General features: G+C 36.4%; 1 protein-coding gene and 1 long non-coding RNA gene across 3 annotated transcripts in view; both read right to left on the bottom strand.

The window, feature by feature from the left end:
- MED13 (mediator complex subunit 13) overlaps positions 1-21,056 on the bottom strand; it is a 105,160-nt gene that overhangs the window by 52,264 nt on the left and 31,840 nt on the right. For both annotated transcript variants that reach the window (XR_014304631.1, XM_082705870.1), the window contains exons 4-9: positions 17,923-18,068; positions 16,944-17,141; positions 15,107-15,301; positions 14,177-14,339; positions 13,882-13,992; positions 3,312-3,995 (exon numbers count right to left, since the gene is read on the bottom strand). Coding sequence is in view for 1 of the 2 variants with exons in the window: in XM_082705870.1 (XP_082561996.1) it covers positions 3,312-3,995; positions 13,882-13,992; positions 14,177-14,339; positions 15,107-15,301; positions 16,944-17,141; positions 17,923-18,068 (1,497 nt within the window). In the remaining variant the exon portion in view is untranslated. The remainder of the gene's footprint in view (positions 1-3,311; positions 3,996-13,881; positions 13,993-14,176; positions 14,340-15,106; positions 15,302-16,943; positions 17,142-17,922; positions 18,069-21,056) is intronic.
- LOC309851138 lies at positions 12,241-13,819 on the bottom strand. The gene is made up of 2 exons (XR_014304649.1): positions 13,138-13,819; positions 12,241-13,091 (listed from the first exon to the last, which is right to left on the bottom strand). It is a non-coding gene; the product is annotated as an uncharacterized lncRNA (long non-coding RNA).

Here is a 21,056-nt window from a genome sequence, read left to right on the forward strand (position 1 = left end):
AGAGAGTCCTTGCCCTCATATAGGTTACATTTTAATGAAAAGATCATTAACAAATACATAATGTAATTTCAGATGACCTATATAAAGAAAAAATAAAAAATAAAATAAATAAAAGAAAATATAAAAAATTTTTAAAAAGCAGTGTACAAGAGGGACGCCTGGGTGGCTCAGTTGGTTAAGCTGCTGCCTTCGGCTCAGGTCATGATCCCAGCGTCCTGGGATCGAGTTCCACATCGGGCTCCTTGCTCGGCAGGGAGCCTGCTTCTCCCTCTGCCTGCCATTCTGTCTGCCTGTGCTCACTCTCTCCCCTGCTCTCTCTCTGATAAATAAATAAAATCTTTAAAAAAAAAAAAAAAAGCAGTGTACAAGATAGGCAGTGATTTGGGGAGTTTAGATAATAGTCAAGAAAATACCTCCTGAGAAGGTAACTTTTCAACAGGGCTAAATAAGAAGAGGTGAACTGTCTTCCCATCTGTAATACAATTTTAAAGGTCATTAGGAATGAGGCTGACGTTCTGAGGAATAGCAAGAAAGTTGATGTCATGAAATCAAGAAGCAAATAGGAGAGTTAGTAAATAAGAGTGAAGAACTAGCAGGAACTGGACAGAATCTTTCAGATAAGGAAGGAGTTTGGATTTTATTCTAAATGTAAAGGAAAACTACTCAAAGGTTTTAAGCAAATGAGTAACATAACATTTAACTTAAAATGATCACTCTACTATGTATGTAGAGAAGTACAGAACAGAAAGATCATCAGTAGTTCCAGACAAGAATTGACTTTTAGAATACCTCCAGTACTCAGATCTTTTGAGATTTGTGTCCAAGACATCATTTGCTTTCATGAGATCTCCTAACTAATAAGCTAGGTTTCTTCCATGATCATAAGGGTATCCTGAAGTCCCTAAGTTTCAAATCCAGATTAATTTTAATTAAAAAAAAAAAAAAAAAAACTACCAGAGTATCTTTAAGATTCAAAGAGCTAGATAAGGCGCACAGGTTTGTTCACTAAAATAAAGAATATAAAAAGAGAATAAACCTTTAACAGTAAGGAAAATGAGATAGGCTGAGGCTACAAATGCGCTACACATTTTACTTAGTCTCAGGGAAGCTCAAAATCAATGAAACACAGAAACAGAAAGGTCATGGCCTAGAATATGCAAGAGGGGGCTATAGGCAACCTATATAAACAACAGGAGAGCCAAACTCTTTAAAGAAAATAAGTAAATAAATAAATAAATAGAGTGAGAGAGAAAGAGAGAGAGAGAAAATTTGGACCTGTATCTCCAGACAGAATTGAAAAATAAGAGCTAAAAATGGAAGAGTAAGAGTTCCTTGTCTAAGAAAAATGAATAAGCTACCTGATGAAGAACCAAGATCTGACATCTTCTTATTCTGGAATTTAGGTACCAGGCCTCCCCTCCGAACCACCCCCAACAGAGTTATCATAAAGCAGTATACAGAATTAATATAAAGAATATACTAAATTATTTACTAAGTGAGTAAGGACTGCCAATCAGCTCGCCTATTCCTTCATTCTAAAATGTATGAAGAGAGGCACAGATGGCTGAGTCAGTTAAGCATCTGACTCTTGATTTCAACTCAGGTCATAATGTCAGGATTGAGGGAATGAGCTCTCTCCCCCCCCCCCCCCCCCCCCCGAGCAAACACTGGGCTTGGGTTCCATGCTGGGCAAGGAACCTGCTTCAGATTCTCTCTTTTCCTTTCCCCTCCACCCTCTCAGTACATCTCTCTCAAAAAAGAAAAAAATAAGTGTATGGAGAAGTAATTATTAAAAAAAGAAAAATAAAGTAATTCTAAAGAAAAAATTATAGAACATTAAATAAGGGGATGCTATTTTTTAAAAAGTTTAGAAATAAAACAGGCAACAAATATTAAGGCTTCAAGAAAGCATTAGAAGAAATTTGAAGAATCCTCTTAGAATACAAAGGAAAAAAAAATACATGGGTAATGAGAGAAAATACAGAAATCCAACATATGAATTACAGAGGTTCCATAGAGAATGGGGGGGGTGGGAGATAAGAACTTCCCAGAAGGACAAAAAAAGAATTCAAACTGATCGAGCTCATTGCAAATGCCCAATAAAGACAACAAAGCTTCACTATACCTGCACATATTCTTCTGAAATTTTAAAATTCTAAGCTAAAATCAAGACCTTAAATACTTTTGCTGACAATAACCTTTGCATACTATTTGGTCTTGCTCTGGTAAGAAGACAGACATTTTTAATGAAGATAATGTTTTGTTGGTTGATTTGCACCTTTTAGAAAAATTTATAGATAAAAGTGCAAAAGATTTATGGAATAGAATATAAATGTAATCAGGGTAACATAGTAAAGGGAAACCCAAAAAAGCTTCCCACCCCAAGTATGTCACAGAGAAAGTGGACAAAGACAATCCACAGAATGGAGGAAGATATCTGTAACAAATATTAACTACTATAAGATTAATAGCCAGAACATGCAAAGAATTGGGGGAAAAAGTGAAAGAAAAGTAGACTATACAGTTCACAAGGGACGAAATCTAAATGTCCAGTGAACATTTTAAATGATGCTTCATCTTATTAGGAATCTGGAAAACACATATTAAGACAATAAGATGCCATTCTGTATATAAAAGATTAGCCAAATTAAAAGTCTTATAATACCAAACACTGAGGAAAATACCACTGTCATACTCTGCTGGTTGATGAGGATGTAAACTGGTATAGGTGGAGAGCCAACCTGGCAACGACCCCAAGGCCCAGTAATTCCATATTTAAATGTATTCCCTGGAGAAATCTTATACAAATACTCAAGGAAATATGTACAAAAAAGCTTACTGCTACATCCTATGTAACTGGAAAAACACTGAAAATAACATGTCCATCTTTAAGAAAGCAGATAAATTATGTATTCTTCATAACAAAGAAATACTATAAAGCAATTAAAATGAACTAACTAGAATTACATGTATAAAAACATCTATAGAAATGATATAAATACCAAATTTAAGACACTGGAAGGAAAAATGGAGGAAGAAAAATTGTACACAGGAGTTCTAATTATATGCAAAACTGCAAAGTTGGTAGATAGATAAGGGCTACTATTTTCTCCACTTTTTTTGTGACTAATATTTCACAATAAAGAGGTTCCCTGAGGAAAAAAACACACTAAAGAAGTTATGCAAAACTAATACTTAAAGGATTATTATTATAAATCCAATCCTGAAACCAATTCTGGAGTCCTAGTATCAAGAACTTACATCATTTCTACCCTTAAATTATAAATAGCGACTATTAAAAAAATACATACTCTGTAACTGAAGTTACACTTTCCTGTCCAAAAGGTCCAACTGGATCATCCTTGAATTTATCACTTGGAAGCTGAGGTGGTAAAAACTCTACATCTTTTTTCTTTGGGACCTTGTAATATTTCCAGGCTATATTAGCTTCATCTTCTTCCAAGTTTACTGCTGTACCAACATACACTGTAGGTTCTACAGCTTCCTGGAACTGAGCTGAGAAAGACTGGGATAAACTGTCTATCCTATCTTCCATTGGTTTAGAAGGAACCAAGGGATCTGGTGTTGGCATTTGATAAAAATGCTGACTTTGAGGAGTTGAAGGTGTTTTAGTCACTCCTTCATCGACCACGTCACATGGGTGAGGACTAAGTGGAGGTGGCTGAGGTGAATTTGCCATTTCGGTGCCATGCATCTGAGGAGTCTTTGCTACATCATTAGTTCGGATATTTGAAAATCTCACTTGACTGTCTGGAGCGGAGATCACAAGTCTTTGGCTAGCTGAATCTGTATCCATGCCAACATCATCACTAACAGATACACGATGGTGAAAAGGAGTCAAGGGGCGTTTCTGTGGTTTTTCACTCTTTTCTTGTTTTTCATTGGTCTTGTGCTTAGGAAGTACTTGTTGTTGCTGACTTAAAGACGGTGCCTGTCCTTGTTGTCCAGGATTTCTTGGTTTGAGATTTTTGTGCCTAAAAAGTTAGAAGAATGGTTACAGTATAGCTATTACATCAAAGTAGACAAGTTAACACTATAAGAAAATTCATGTAGTTGTTTTCTTACATATAAATCTAAAAGTAAATGATTTGAATTTACATGGAAAAAATACTTTGTTCAGCAACCTGAAGCTACGAACTTCAGAAATATTCGTCAGAGTCAATTATCTTCTCATTTAATAACTATGTGATCAGATAACAAAGATGATTTACCTTACATAACCTAAAGATTTTATTTTATTTAAAGATTTTATTTATTTATTTGTCAGAGAAAGCAAGAGAGCACAAGCAGGGGGAGATGCAGGAAGAGGGAGAGGGAGAAGCAGGCTCCCTGCTAAGCAAGGAGCCCGATGCAGAGCTTGATCCCAGGACCCTGGGATCATGACGTGAGCTGAAGGCAGATGCTTAACCAACTGAACCACCCAGGAGCCTCGCACAACCTAAATATTTTAGTATGTGAATACACAGAGATAAAATTCTAGTTATTTTAAGATAAAAAAGTATAGAAAGATCTGAAATTCATTCATTCATGAATGTACCTGATATTTCAGAATAACTGTTATAAATCAATGGCTTGGCTGAGCTCAAACATCATCTACAATCCTATACCAAACAGCCAAAAAACTTATTCTACAAAAATGAAGTTAAATCATTCTGGATAGCACTGCAACAGTTTGATGGACCGCACATGGCACCTACCTTCTTTCTCCCAAGTCTTACCACTACAAAGTAAAGAATCAGCTAACTAGAAAAGAAACTGACTGAAAGATTTATTTTCCTCATAATGTGAAGGAATTCTGAAACTGAAAAACTTAAAACTATATACCTAAAAACCTAGCAATTTTGTTCAGAGTTTAAGATTTAAGTGTAGTAAAAATACTGTGCACCTTGAGATTTCTAAACTCAACTGACAATCATGTATATAATGTATTCTTTAAACTAAGAAATTAAGCAAAATATGTGGAGAAATATAAAGTAAAAGCATTCAGTATTCATTAGATTTTGTTTTGTTGTGTCAGAGATAACCAAAAAGTATGAAAAAGCAATTGTAGGTGCCTTTTTGAAGAACCCTCTCTATTCAGGGAACATGCTGAACACTCCTCTGTACAGAGTCTAGGACATAATTATATGCATAAGGGGAAAAAAGCATGAAAGTTATCAAAGAAAATAAGAATTATGTCAAAAAGACACAATTAAAAATCCAAATTAACCTGTTAACAAAAAATCAAAGACATTATAAGAAAAGGAAATCATATAGATGTAAACAATATAGATGTAAATCATTAACAAAATATTAGTAATCCAGCAATTTATAAAAGTATAATACATCATGACCAAATGATAGCTGTCCCAGGAATAGAAGGTAGAACATTCAACAGAAATCAGTATTATTCATCATATTAAAAGAATAAAAGAGAAAACCATATAGTTATCTCTGTAAGTACAAAAAAACAAATGGCAAAATTCAACACATAATTCACCTATATAAAAAGGTTCAAAATGCAGACTAAAACTTAATCTGATAAAAGACATCTATGAAAAACAACTAATATCATACTTAATGATAAGAGTGAAAAATTTATCCCTACAAGTGGGAACAAAGCAAAAATATTAATTCAATATTTCTATTCAGTAATTATTGAAAGTTTTAGCCATAGTAAGAAAAAAGAGATTATTCATAGTAAAAATGGTAAACTTTACAATGAGGGGTCAAAGCTGATCATCACCTCCTCAATCTCAACTAATTATTAAGAGTGAACAAACAGGGGCGCCTGGGTTGCTCAGTGGATTAAAGCCTCTGTCTTCGGCTTGGGTCATGATCCTGGAGTCCTAGGATCGAGCCCCACGTCGGGTTCTCTGCTCAGCGGGGAGCCTGCTTCCTCCTCTCTCTCTGCCTGACTCTCTGCCTACTTGTGATCTCTCTCTGTCAAATAAATAAATAAAATCTTTAAAAAAAAAAAAGTGAACAAACAGACATTTTTCTTCTGATGTGACACAATACAAAACAACACAGCACTACTTACGAAGTATTCTCAAATATTTTGAGCCTGAGGTGTGCCTCGGTGCCTCAGTGGGTTGAGCATCTGACTCTTGATTTTAGCTCAGGTCAAGATCTCAGGGTCCTGAGACTGAGCCCAGTGTCAGGGTGTGTGTGCTGGGCGTGGAGCCCGCTTAAGATCCTTTCTCTCTCCCCCAACCCACAGCTCACACATTTGCTCTCTCAAAAATAAAATTTAAGGGCGCCTGGGTGGCTCAGTGGGTTAAGCCGCTGCCTTCGGCTCAGGTCATGATCTCAGGGTCCTGGGATCGAGTCCCATATCGGGCTTTCTGCTCAGCAGGGAGCCTGCTTCCCTCTCTCTCTCTGCCTGCCTCTCTGTCTACTGTGATCTCTGTCTGTCAAATAAACAAATAAAAAATCTTAAAAAAATAAAAATAAAATTTAAAAATTTCTAAAAATTGAACATGAATTCATTAAGCCTCTAGAACAGCACTGTCCAACAAAACTTCCTGTTTTAATAATGAAAATGTTCTATTTGGCTAGTGAGGATCTAATATGTGACTAGTTCAACTGAGAAACTGAATTTTTAAGTGTATTTAAATCCAAATACTTTAAATAGCCACTAGTGGTTATTAACATAGCTAAAACTGGACAGCACAGCTCTACAACTAACTTCCATTTAGAGAAATGCAAGGGATAAAGGAAGAAATTAAATGACACACTTAGGGCGCCTGGGTGGCTCAGTGGGTTGGGCCGCTGCCTTCGGCTCCGGTCATGATCTCAGGGTCCTGGGATCGAGTCCCGAATCGGGCTCTCTGCTCAGCAGGGAGCCCGCTTCCCCCTCTCTCTCTTTGCCTGCCTCTCCATCTACTTGTGATTTCTCTCTGTCAAATAAATAAATAAAAATCTTTAAAAAAAAAATAATAAAATAAAATAAAATAAACTCTTCCCCTCTTCCAATTGCATAGCTATGTGAGGCTGGATTTTCTTCACATACTTCAACTAAGACAACATACAAAAAAGACTGATTGCAGAAAGGAGATCAGAATCTGGGTATCTTCTATTAAGCTCAATACTGAAGAGATATGCAGAACTGTACAACAATGTCACTCTTTAGTTTTGTTTGCTTCGGAAAACACAACTGATTTCTTTTTTTTTTTTTCTTTTTAAGATTTTATTTATTTATTTGACAGACAGAGATCACAAGTAGGCAGAGAGAGAGGAGGAAGCAGGCTCCCTCCCGAGCAGAGAGCCCAATGCGGGGCTCGATCCCAGGACCCTGAGATCATGACCTGAGCTGAAGGCAGAGGCTCTAATACACTGAGCAACCCAGGCGTCCCCACAATTGATTTCTATTCAAGTCTCTTATTCATGTTAATATGTACTGGGTTTATTGGGTTATTTTTAATAAATTAAATAGAACTTTAAAATTTAACTAAAATATGGGGCGCCTGGGTGGCTCAGTCGGGTTAAGCGTCTGCCTCTGGCTCAGATCATGATCCCAGGTCCTGGGATGAAGTCCCACACCCGGCTCCTTGCTCAGTAGGGAACCTGCTTCTCCTTTTCCCTCTGCCTGCTGCTCCCCCTACCTGTTCTCTCTTTCTCTCTGTCAAATAAAATAAAATCTTTAGAAAAAAATTAAAGAAATAAGTAAAATTTCATTAAAATAGATGTAAACAGATGTAACCAACAAAAATAAAAGCACTTTGGGATCCTCAATAATTTTTAAGAGTATAAAGGAGTGATGTGACCAAAAGTTAAGGCACTAAGGAAATACAGTATCTCTAACAGTCTCAGGGGAACTGTTAGGTTATTTTCCAAGTATATAAGGGATGTGAAAAGTACACAGCCATAGATCCATTTCCCCTTTTATAAGGACAAGAAACTATTAATTTGGTATATATACTAAGAGCAGTGGCTCTCTAAAATTTTGGTAACATTAAATCACAGCCCCTTTCTTCTATATGAACACTTTCCTTTTTTTATTATTATTAACATGTATTATTTGTTTCAGGGGTCCAGGTCTGTAGATTTATCAATCTTACACAATACACAGTATGAACATTTTCCTTAAGGCTAGTCTCCTCTAGAGGAACCTGGGTGGCTCAGTCAGTTGAGTTTCCAACTTTTGGTTTCAGCTCAGGTCATAATCTCAGGCTCCCAAGATCAAGCCTCATGTCAGGCCCCCCGCTCTTCTCTCTTTCCCTGTCTAAAAATAAATAAATTTTAAGGGGAAGGGATGCCTGGGTGGCTCAGCTGGTTGGACAACTGCCTTCGGCTCAGGTCATGATCCCGGAGTCCCGGGATCAAGTCCCACATCGGGCTTCCAGCTCCACGGGGAGTCTGCTTCTCCCTCTGACCTTCTCCTCGTTCATGCGCTCTCTCACTGTCTCTCTCTCTCAAATAAATAAAAAAAAAAAATCTTTTTAAATAAATAAATAGATAGATCGGGGGGGGCTAGTCTCCTTTATAAAAAACAAGTGAATTTCATAAAAGAACTCAACTAATTTGGGGAACTGCCCCAAAAAAGAAGTTGTGTTTTTAAAGCAAAATCCAACAGAAAGATTCCTTTAGATTTGTTTTCCTACTCATAAAGTTCCTAATATTTTAATATTTTATCTGAAATTTATTGTACCACTTTCTATTTATATAGCTTGCGTAGTGCTAATTTTCTTAAGAACACTCTATCACACTAAAGCTTAATTTCAATAAATATGCAATATTTAATCTCATTAATAACTGAAAAAAGCAAATTAAAACAATTTTATGCTTTTCATTTACTCTACTAGCAAAAAATTAATTTTAAGTACTGTTCTCAGACCAGTGAAAGCATAACAAAAACCAGCACTTCTTATATAAAAAGTGGGAATAAAGTTGGTAGGATCTTTTTGAATTTGCAAGTATTTAATAGCCCTCCTCACACAACTCTGTATCACATCACCCACCTAATTTTTTCCCTCTTAGCACTCATCACTCTGAAAAATCTAAAGGTTAAAAATTCTTATTTTAAATAATTATCTACCCCATTACTGTATAGGATGCATAATAGCAGGTGCCATATTCATGACTGTAACTGAGCTTAGGACATCTATCATAGAATAAGTGTTCATAAAAAGTCTGATAAATAATTGACAGTCCTAGAAATATTATTTTTTTTAAAAGTAAACACAAACAGGGGCGCCTGGGTGGCTCAGTGGTTAAAGCCTCTGCCTTCGGCTCAGGTCATGATCTCAGGGTCCTGGGATCGAGCCCCGCATCGGGCTCTCTGCTCAGCGGGGAGCCTGCTTCCCCCTCTCTCTCTGCCTGCCTCTCTCCCTACCTGTGATCTCTATCAAATAAATTTTTTAAAATCTTTAAAAATAAAATAAAATAAAAGTAAACACAAACAAAAACTTTTGGAAACAACCTATTTGTCCATCAAACCCAGAATGATTATATACACTATGGTACTTCATTCAGTGGAATACCAAGAAGTTTTTAACAATAATATGGCAGATCTACAAGTAACTAGAATGGAAAGATCTGAGGCACATTAAATGAAAAAAAATAAGCTGTCAAATACACCCATATCATATTTTTGTGTTTAGAGGAAAAAGACATACACAGAATTACAGAAAAACTATGCAAATATAATATCTAATTGGCCAGTAGTCAATTCTACGGAAAAGTAGTAGCATTTGGAAAAAGATGGAGAGTGGTCAAGGGTAACTTTAGCTCTATTTGTATAATTTAAATCTTCAAATCATACATTACATACTCATTCAAAATGCTTATATAACTATGCATTTTTTTTTCTTCAAATTGATTTCTAAGAGAAATCAACATGTTGTTCAGGGTCCAGTCCTGTGTCTTACCAAGAGGAAATCTACTATAGAGAATCCATTACCAAAAAAAGAGGAAAATGAGGCAACTCACAGATTACCAACAGCAGAGAGCTTCTGTGACTTCTTGAACTAAAAGGGTAGTAAAACGAAACAGTATCACCAGATCAAAGAAGCTTGGGATGGTGTTAGAACCACAGTGGGATGTCTTTAGTGGTAAACTGGACCACAAAAGAAGGGGCCACTAATAGGACAGAGAACTGCTGGTGGAATTGGCTCAAAAAAAGGGGTAGAGAAATACGCTGGCTTCTTTAACTCATCTCATCAACCAATCTTCCATTAGCACCTACCATTGCCAAATCCAGAAAGCAGGCTGGTCAAGTCAAATAATCATGTTGTACATTTTATTTATTTATTTATTTTTTATTATTATTATTTTTTAAAGATTTTATTTACTTATTTGACAGAGAGTACAAGTAGGCAGAGAGGCAGGCAGAGAGAGAGGAAGGGAAGCAGGCTCCCTGCCGAGCAGAGAGCCCGATGCGGGACTCGATCCCAGGACCCTGAGATCATGACCTGAGCCGAAGGCAGCGGCTTAACCCACTGAGCCACCCAGGCGCCCCATGTTGTACATTTTAAACTCACACAATGTTATTTATCAATGATATCTCAATAAAGTTGGGGAGTGGCAGCAACAACAAACACATGTAGAAAGCAAAGGAGCCTAGGAAATGTGATCCCTTGTAACACAGAACAAAGCAGGGAAAAGGCAGGATAGATTTTGACAGCAAACTGGCTGACTAGCACAGTCAAGTCATCAAATGTGTGCCCTACTTCCTATGTTCTATGGCAGCAGATGATACTGGCTCAACATCTATTTTAAGCCTTATTTAAGAATTAAGAGAACCTGATTTGAGGGAAGTGGAGGAGGAATTAGAGGTACAAAATGCAGTAATGGGGGGGGGGAGTAAATGATTAGAAACACTGTTATTTCCTAGAGAAGCAAATATACCAAAGTCAGTCACATGTATAGATTATACAAAATTTCATTATATCAAATCTCTCTATACCTGGGAGGAATTTCTGGAAATATGAGACACAGTAAGTTTTGAAAAATAAAAGTTCAGCTTAGAAACCAAGAATTTAAACTTAAACTTATGTTTACCAAGATGTACTTTGAGGGTCTTTCTCTAAAACCATTTTAGGGGTTCCTGAGTGGCTCAGTCAGTTAAATGTCTGCCTTTGGCTCAGGTCATGATCACAAGGTCCTGGGATCGAGCCCCACATCAGGCTCCCTGCTCAGTGGGGAATCTTCTCTCTCCTTCTGCCATTCCCCCTTGCTCATCCTCTAATAAAAATCTTAAAAATAACACTTTTTTTTTTTTTAAAGATTTTATTTATTTGACAGAGAGAGATCACAAGTAGGCAGAGAGGCAGGTAGAGAGAGAGAGAGGAAGAAGCAGGCTCCCTGCTAAGCAGAGAGCCCGATGTGGGACTCGATCCCAGGACCCTGAGATCATGACCTGAGCCGAAGGCAGCGGCTTAACCCACTGAGCCACCCAGGCGCCCCAAAAATAACACTTTTAAAACTAAAAAAAAAAAATCTTAAAAATAAACAAAACTATTTTAAACCAATGTACTTAAAACTTGCATCTTTCAAAAAGAACAAAACAAAATCTAGGTTAGGAACTAAAGAAGAGCTGCTTGATAAAAATGCCAATATGGAAAGAAAAGCCTAATTTCATTTAAGCATTCTACTGATCTTAGACTAGGAACTGGTAAACTTTTTCTGCAAAGGACCAGATGGTAAATATTTTAGGCTCCTGAGACCATGCGGTCTGTGCCACTACTACTCAACTCTGTGAAAGCAGCCACAGTTCACATGTAAATGAACAGATGTGACTCTGTTCCAATAAATCTTTATGGACATTAAAATTTGAATTTCATGCAAGCTTCACATGTCACAAAATATTCTTTTTTCATTTTTTCCAACTATTTAAAAATGTAAAAGTCATTCTCAGCTCACAGGACATATAAAAACAAGCAGTGAGCCAAATTTGGCCAATTAATCATAGCTGCTGATCTCTGGTCTCAAATAACGTCATGGAGCTCTACATTTGAAGATTAGGTTTGGGTCACCTCTGTCCAAATGGCTATGGTGTTAAACTATTAAACAAGGGCTAATCTATTCAAATTTTTATTCCAATCTATCAGCAACAGACGAGTTTTTTTTTTTTAATATAATTTTTTATTTTTTCTAAACATATATTTTTATCCCAACAGACGAGTTTTTAACACAGTTGTCAGACTTCAAAAAATTATAGTCTCTAATGCAAAGAATCTATGTAAGTACATTTAACCTACACAAAAACAAACCAGAACACTTGAGAGTCTGTCACAATTTTTCTTTTTTTTTTTTTTAGAATTTTATTTATTTGAGAGAGAGAGAGCGTGCGCGCACAGGCAGGGGTAGAGGCAGAGGAAGGGGAAGAAACAGACCTCCCTTACTCCACCCAAGCTGAACAGGGAGCCCAACGAGAGGCTCAATCCCAGACCCTGGGATCATGACCTGAGCCAAAGATAGCCGACTAACTGAGCCACCCTGGTGCCTCTCTATCACTGTATTCAATCAAACAAAGCTAATATAAAAAAAACCTTGGCCCTAACCTACATGCACTCCATTCCTTTGGCTCACATCTGTGACAAAAGAATAACCAACTACTAGCTCACAAGTTCTATAAGGGATGTCAGTGCTATTATTTGTTTACAAGACTGCAAAAGCATATGATCTACCTTTCATTTTAGAATAAAATAATAAAATCTAGGCAATATAATCCAAATGCCTCTGATAACCAAATCTCAAAGTCTCCAATACAGAAATACAATTGCCCAAAAAATTCCAAGTTCATCCATTCTTCTACTAATCTTTAACCAATATAGGCTATGAGAAAGTTTGCATTTTTACAGTGCAGCTTCAATCCCTTGTAGAATCGTTCCTTCTGAATCTTATTTCAACATTTCCCTAGACTTTGCCCAAAAGGATGTTACAAGAAATTGCTGGGCAAAACCTAATACCAAATTTACTATAAAAAGGATTGCAAGGGGCACCTGGGTGGCTCAGTCGTTAAGCGTCTGCCTTCAGCTCAGGTCATGATCATAGGGTCCTGGGATCAAGCCTCAAATCAGGCTCCCCGCTTGGCAGAAAGCCTGCTTCTCCCTCTTCCACTTCCTCTGTTTGTGTTCCCTCTCTCACTCTTCACAGTTCAGCTCTAGTAACTGTGTAAAGACTATGGCACACATTTGTATATACTTCTAAAATCTTTTTTTTTTCTTTTTGAGGGTAGATAGCTATTTTTTATTTAAAAAATTATTGACTATTGACTACTTGATGGGGTTTGTTTTTTTTCATATTTTCTGACACTTTTTTCTTTATTACTTTATGTACCACATCCAGTGCTCCATGCAATACATGCCCTCCTTTATACCTACCATGAGGCTCACCCAACCCCCTATCCTCCTTCCCTCCAAAACCCTCAGTTCGTTTCTCAGAGTCCAGTCTCTCATGGTTTGTCTTAAATAAAATCTTTGGGGGGGGGGGGACTGCAGAAATTTTCTTCTAGTATATCATCTATCACCTTTTTTATGAGAACCTATGGAAGAAATTTCTCAGGCACAATGCCATGTATGAACTCTTTTCTCAAGAGACTTATGTGTCTTTTACCTTACAGATACTACATATACTATACTCTGGTATAAAATTCTCTTTTATTTAGCTGTAAAACCAAGCCTTCACAGTTCAGCTCTGGTAACTGTGTAAAGACTATGGCACACATTTGTATATACTTCTATAATCAGCTCCAAGTCACTGAATTTTTTTTCCCTCAAATTTTCTTTTGAAAAAAAAAATCCTCACAAATTGTGCTTAGGTAAGCTAGCTCGAAGTGAAGACCTAACTTTTCAACAGCATAAGCTACTATCATACCCACATATATAGATATTCATCAACAGGGGAAAAAAATTTAAAAAAAAAAAGCAAAACTACCTCAAACAGCTGCAGTTTGTTCTTTGTGTGGCTTCAACAAAATCCCAGGATGCTACTTTATCAGGTATCTCTTCTTCAGACAGACCACCTGATGAAGCTGAATATTTCCTCCTAAGATTTGAAATTATAAATTCTTTAGAAATCATAAGGTTTTCTATAACCACGAATTAAGCATTAAAACTGAAGTTCAAAAGTCAGACTTTTAAAGTCATACAAATGACTCTATACTTTAAATATCTATGTGCAAATAACTACCAACATGCAATATTTTAAACTTGAAAATGAAAACACGTACTTGTTCTGTGCTCTGTTCATATTGCATTCTTGCCAAACTCTATCCACCACATGATTTGCTAATTTTCTGGGTATTTTCCCACCATGGTGGTTAGTACTATCAGAGTTGAAGCCATCAGACACTGAAGAAAATTTGACCCACTTCTGGGCAGACTGAGGATCAACTGAAAATAAACAAAAAAGAACAGGCTATAGGAGAATAAAAGTACATTTAAAGTAACATTATTTGGGTTTGGGCTTGGGTTTTTTTTCTTGTTAATTTGTTATGCAGTGTATTCCACAGCTATCTGATTTGTCTCCATATATTTTGAAGCAAAAAGCATATTACTTTACTTAAAATACAGAAAGCATGGGTGCCTGGGTGGCTCAGTGGGTTAAAGGCTCTGCCTTCAGTCATGATCCCAGGGTCCTGGGATCAAGCCCTGCATAGGGCTCTCTGCTCAGCAGGGAACCTACTTCCCCCATCCTCTCTGCCTGCCTCTATGCCTACTTGTGATCTCTGTCAAATAAATGAAAAAAAATCTTAAAAAAAATATATATACAGAAAGCAAAAAATCCAAACAGGGGATGTAAACTTGGTGGTAGTGTTCTATCAATGCTGACTTCCTGTCTTTGAGGATTAAATGGTAGTTATACAGGAGAGTGTTCTTAAATTTGGGAAAAACACTGAGTCAGTGGGCATAATGGGGCACTGCATCTGCAGCTTGTTCTCAAATGGTTCAGAAAAAGACCAATAATAATAAATGTATACATCTAGAGAGGGTGATGGAACCAATGCTAACAGTTTGGAAATCTGGATGAGGGAGTTCTTTGTATTTTACATGGAAACCCTTCAGTAGTCTGAAATTATTTCAAAATTATTTTTTAAGTGCTGACATATTCAAAACAACAGATTTATAACTAGTGTTAATGACACAGATTAATACAATACCTGTTTGGACTTCCTCAGGAGATGTAGGTGGTGTAAGAGTAACTGAAGATATAGCAGGATCTCTTGTGGAAGCAGGCACTTGGTGGACACCCAAGCAAGAAGCTGAACAGTGAGAGGATCCCACAGAGCTAGGAGTAGGAATGTCTGACTGAGGGACTAGAACAAAGCATGCTGGGTAGATCATTCGGACACCAGCTAAAAGGAAAAAATAATGGACAGGAAAATAAATTACCATTGAGACTATAGTAGGATTAGTTTCACTCAAAAGTACTGTAATGGAAAAGTTTATATGATTTTATTTGTTTAATTAAATAAACTTTATGTATTTTTTTTTAAAGATTTTTATTTATTTATTTGACAGACAGAGATCACAAGTAGGCAGAGGCAGGCAGAGAGAAAGGAAGGGAAGCAGGCTCCCTGCTGAGCAAAGAGCCTGATGCAGGTGATCCCAGGACCCTGGCATCATGACCTAAGCCTAAGGCAGAGGTTTTAACCCACTGAGCCACCCAGGCGCCCTCTTAATGTAATTTTTATAAATACATGCTCCTTTTGGCATAAGGTTTTTTGGAAGAAACTACGAGAAGCTGTTAATACCTTTAATGGTTACCTTCAGTGAGAGACTGAGAAGCAAGCAGCTTTCTCTTTTCATTTTTGGATTTTCTAACCATGAGTGTATATTACTTTTAAATCTTTATTTGTAAAGCTGACAAACTATAATGTATATTTTTAAATTATTTTTAAGTTTAAAAAAGGTAATCGGGACACCAGAATTAAGGAACATTTTCTGCTTTCTTCTTTATATGTCTTTTTATGAAAGCTTAATATATATTTGGGTTTTTTTCTGGTTTTGTCACAACTACCCTGGTAGTAATGTATTTATTAAAATTCAATACTGGTATTCTTTTTATTTAAAAAAAACAAATGTGAAAAAGGCAATCTTCATATATCTGACCTTGCCATGATTCCATTAAACACTGCTGCAGATTCTAATGCTAATTATCTGCTCAATTATACATTCCCCACACCTCCCCCATCTCTCTAATATGGAGAACACCTATTCACTCCATTGTTAGGCTTGCCTGTGTGACCTGCATGTGATATACACCAGATCCCAACAGGAGCTTTAAATGTGCTTGCAAGATTAGACCAGCCTCTCTTATTCCTGTCCTTTCCCTCAAGATGCACATGTCCCAAATATAGTTTACCTTGTTAATCTGGGTCCCTGAATGAAAAAACCATATAGAAGAGCCAATATGAAAAGAGCTGACCTGGGCAGAGCAGATCAAATCCATGAGTTCTTAAGTGTATCTTCTACCTTCTAAAAGTTATCAGAGGCAAGTTTTACCAAATGTTAAAATACTACACGACACTGGTGGTCAACTTTCCGGCTTCCAAATGTTACTCATTCACAGTTATCTTCTTCCCATCTTTAGCATGCTTACCTCTAGGTGAAATCTACTTCCTTGCCCCAATTGACTTTTGAATGACAAAGTGACTAGTTCTGTCTAATGCAATGTAAGCAGATGTATCATACATTATATCCTAACAGAAGCTTTAAATACACTTACATAGTTATACTCAGTACTTATTATTCCTCTGGTCTTTAAGAACAGCAAGTCCCTGAGAGTGGGTAATCACTGAACCTAGGTTATAGAATGACAAGATATGAGGAGCCAAACCACAATCATACTGCAGCCCTTATGTAATGTGAGGAGAAAACAAAGAAATAAATGTTTAATGCTGAAAGGCACTAAGGTATTGGAATTATCATTCAACAAAATCTAACCAACGTACGGTCACATACTTTCCCCTTAAATTTAATACTCAGAATCCATACCAACAAGAACTTCTACTGCAGCTAAAGAATCATCTTCCCAATCCATATCTTCCTGTTTTTCTTCAGACATCTCCTTTAAGCAAGATGAGATAGGATAGAACTGTTTCCATTCACCAATCAATTTTTTGGTAGCTGAATCAGACATCTTGAATGCTTGTCCTGTGAGAGTGCCATTTAGTCCAAATGGGCTTAAGATTACTAGAAACCCAAAAGAGACATCAAGTAGGTAACTAAAGACTGGTACAACAGGTAAAAGCACAATGAATAGTTTGACAAGTAATTATGCATTCTAAAAAATAAAAGGAAACTGACATTAACAGTCATTTTAGAGAAAAAATTATTATACTTCACTACTGTGAAGATAAAGCACAATATTTATTATAAAATCTTAAAATTTTGTTCACCCAAAATATCTCACATGGTTAGAATTTCAATATGAGTTGGGGTGTTACGTATATCCTTCAACTTCTCTTGATTTCCAGTAAGGAAAAGCTGTATGTGTGCATGTGTCTATAAATCTAAGTACTTTCATTATGCACTGCCATGTAAATTTTTAAAAAGCAAATACTAGGGTTAGAATTAAAACAAGAGCATACTGTCAGTCTAAAAACCAATCAGCAATTTCATGTAAATATCAAAATCCCCATGTACCAACGTTAAAAATGGCTTACATGACTCAACACAAAAGATGATCTTGAAAGCATAAAAATATATATCTGCTAAGTGCTATATAAAAGAGCATTTTAAAATATGTTATCATTCATGTACATGAATTTTTAAAAATAATATTTGTATTAAAAAGCTTATTTCATTGACTTAAAACTCTAACAAGGAAAAAGAAAATAAACTACATCAGAATAATTGCTAGGCTAAAGAACAGGGAAATCTCATTAATACCAAAATTTAAAATTACCAATTGCAGTAACAGTTTTTTTGAAACAATAAGAGATCAAATATCTAAGATAGTAAAATAATCTACCTTGAAATGGGCTATTAGACTGTTGAGCAAGGGTGATATGCTCTTCACTAAGAAGGTATACTGGTTGATGTTGGTTAATTTCCACACTGGTACAAACATTGCTATCTCCATGCAAGAAAAAGGTGAAAGAGCAGGACAAGTGTTCACTAATAAAGAAGAAAAAGTTTTATTTTAGTGATGATTAATAGCCAAATGTAAGTTAACTTGCTTTTCTTTATTAAAAAGTTATACTACAAAAATACACATCTCTTTAACCGAGAAATTCTACTTCATCATCTGAAAGAAATAAAAAAGTCACAGATATAAGCAAAGATTTAGTTTTAAGAAATGTTCTTCACAGCACTGTTTATAGTAGAAAAAGCTGCAAATAGAGGAACCAGTAAACAAGTTAGGTATACCCACATATACTCTTATAATATATCCACCAAAATATATTAAAAAAATCTAGATATGCAACTGAATTAAGGATGACCTAATGTTTATGTTTATTTTCCCTTATAATTAAAAAATTAAATGCAACTATATTTTCTCATTTTATTATTTCTGAAATTGGGCTACATTCAATCAGTCAAGCATTTAACGGACTGCCCTCCTCTCACCCCTAATACTAAGTTATTTTAAAGCAATGAAGGATCTTACAATTGAAGGCATCCTAGACTCCAAGCTATATTCAAAGCAGAACATCTTAGGAAACTTAGATATGGCTGAGAAAAGAAAAGCTCCCAGTAGGAAAGCACAAAGATCCTCAGAATAAAATATAGACAGGTCGAATGGCCCAGAAGAGAAGACTGTACACTAAGAAGAATCCACTTCTCTTATTTCTTCTCCACACATTTATTTTAAGAATTTGACCTGGGGTACTTGGGTGGTACAGTTGGTTAAGCATCTGCCTTTGGCTTGGATCAAGATCCCAAGGTCCTGGGATCAAGCCCCTTATCAGGCTCCTTGCTCAGTGGGGAGTCTGCTTTTCCTTTTCCCTCTGCCTGCCTCTCCCCCTGCTTGAGCACACAGTCTCTCTCTGTGCCAAATAAATAAATAAAATCTTGGGACACCTGGGTGGCTCAGTTGGTTAAGCAGCTGCCTTCGGCTCAGGTCATGATCCCAGGGTCCTGGGATCGAGTCCCACATCGGGCTCCTTGCTCGGCAGGGAGCCTGCTTCTCCCTCTGCCTCTGCCTGCCATTCTGTCTGCCTGTGCTCGCTCACTCTCTCTCCGTCTCTGACAAATAAATAAAAATCTTTAATAAATAAATAAATTAATTAATTAATAAAATCTTAAGGGGGAAAAAATAATTTGTCTTAAAGAACCAGTTCTTTAAAACATAACCATTAATAAGCCAAAATACTGCTGTTATCTATCTATAAGCCCTCTTGAATTATTTCTGGACAAGTCAAGGGCACAAAAAAATAAGTTACAGTAAAAGTAATACTATAGCTAACAAAAGTGGGAAAATAAAATGTCAGAAAGAGGTGAAGAGTACTGCAGAGCTGAGAATTTCTTCACTCTATATATATCAGGGAGCCAACAGATTGTCTGAAGTTGATAGAAATATTAAGAAACTGAAATTTAAGCTATCTCCCAAGTTAAAAAGATAACCAAAAGAAAAACTGACAATACTATCACTAATAAACCAATCTTATCTTTAATGGTAAAGAATCAGTAGATATTGTCTAAAGTTGATAGATCAAGGTCTAGAGGTATAAGCACCTCTGTAATTATGGCAATAACCACTAGAAGTAGTAAGCAAAAAAGTTAAAACACAAAGACGGAAAACTAAACCTGGTTACTTCTAGGGAATGAGACTAAAGTAATTAAGCAGGGATCTTTTTTTTTTTTTTTTTTTTTAGATTTTTATTTATTTATTTATTTATTTGACAGAGAGAGAGAGAGAGAGAGAGAGAGAGAGATATCACAAGTAGGCAGAGAGGCAGGCAGAGAGAGAGAGAGAGGAGGAAGCAGGCTCTCTGCTGAGCAGAGAGCCCGATGTGGGACTCGATCCCAGGACCCTGAGATCATGACCTGAGCTGAAGGCAGCGGCCTAACCCACTGAGCCACTCAGGCGCCCCAAGAAGGGATCTTTTGGTTTTCGAAATTTGTACTATTCTATACTGCTTTAAGTGTATTATTTTTAAATTTTTAAAAATTATGAATCTTGGGGTGCCTGGGTGGCTGAGTGTTGGTTAAACATCTGCCTTCAGTTCAGGTCATGATCTCAGAATCCTGGGATCAAGCCCTGCTTGGGGCTCTCCACTCAGCATGGAGTCTCTGTTTCTCCATCTCAAATAAATGCATATATAATTTTTTATAAAAATTATGAATTACTTAATCAATGCTTCCTATATCTTTCCCCACCCCAGCATATTTTGTTGCCCTTTTTTTTTTAAATAAACTTATTGGGGCGCCTGGGTGGCTCAGTGGGTTAAGCCTCTGCCTACGGCTCAGGTCATGATCTTAGGGTTCCGGGATCAAGCCCCACATCAGGCTCTCTGCTCAGCGGGGAGCCTGCTCCCACCTGCCTCTGACTATTTGTGATCTCTTTTTTTCTCTCCCTCAAATAAATACATAAAATCCTTAAAAATAAATAAATAAAAATTTAAAAACTTATTTTTGGAATAACTTTAAATTTACAGAAAAGTTGCAAAGGTATCATAGACAGTTCCCATATATCCTCTACCCAACCCAGTTTCCTCTGAAGTTAAACATCATACATAACAATGCTACATTCGTCAAACACGTAATTAACACTGGTACATTAATTCCAGTCTGTATTTGGATTTTACTAGATTTTCCACTTGACCATTTTTCGGTTTCAGGATCCAATCTAAGATACCACCCTGCATTTAGCCAATAGATTCTTTCCTTTCAGGTTTACTGAACCATAAATGATAAAGCCAAATAGTTTTAAAATATGAAATAAAATTATTTTAATTATTTATTAAACTTATTCAATTATATATTAAACTTGATATTTATCAAAGACCAATCCTAATGGAACAGCTATTGGTTGAATAATTACAAAGCCTACAGACATTTGCTTAGGTATAAAGTAAAATCTAAAATAATCATAGAGACTTAACTAGTAACTTTGAGACCTGTCCATCAAAAAGCAGACCATTTCTAATACCTATTTAAAAT

This window comes from Mustela nivalis (assembly GCF_964662115.1).
Source record: "Mustela nivalis genome assembly, chromosome: 17".
Lineage (NCBI taxonomy): Eukaryota > Metazoa > Chordata > Mammalia > Carnivora > Mustelidae > Mustela > Mustela nivalis.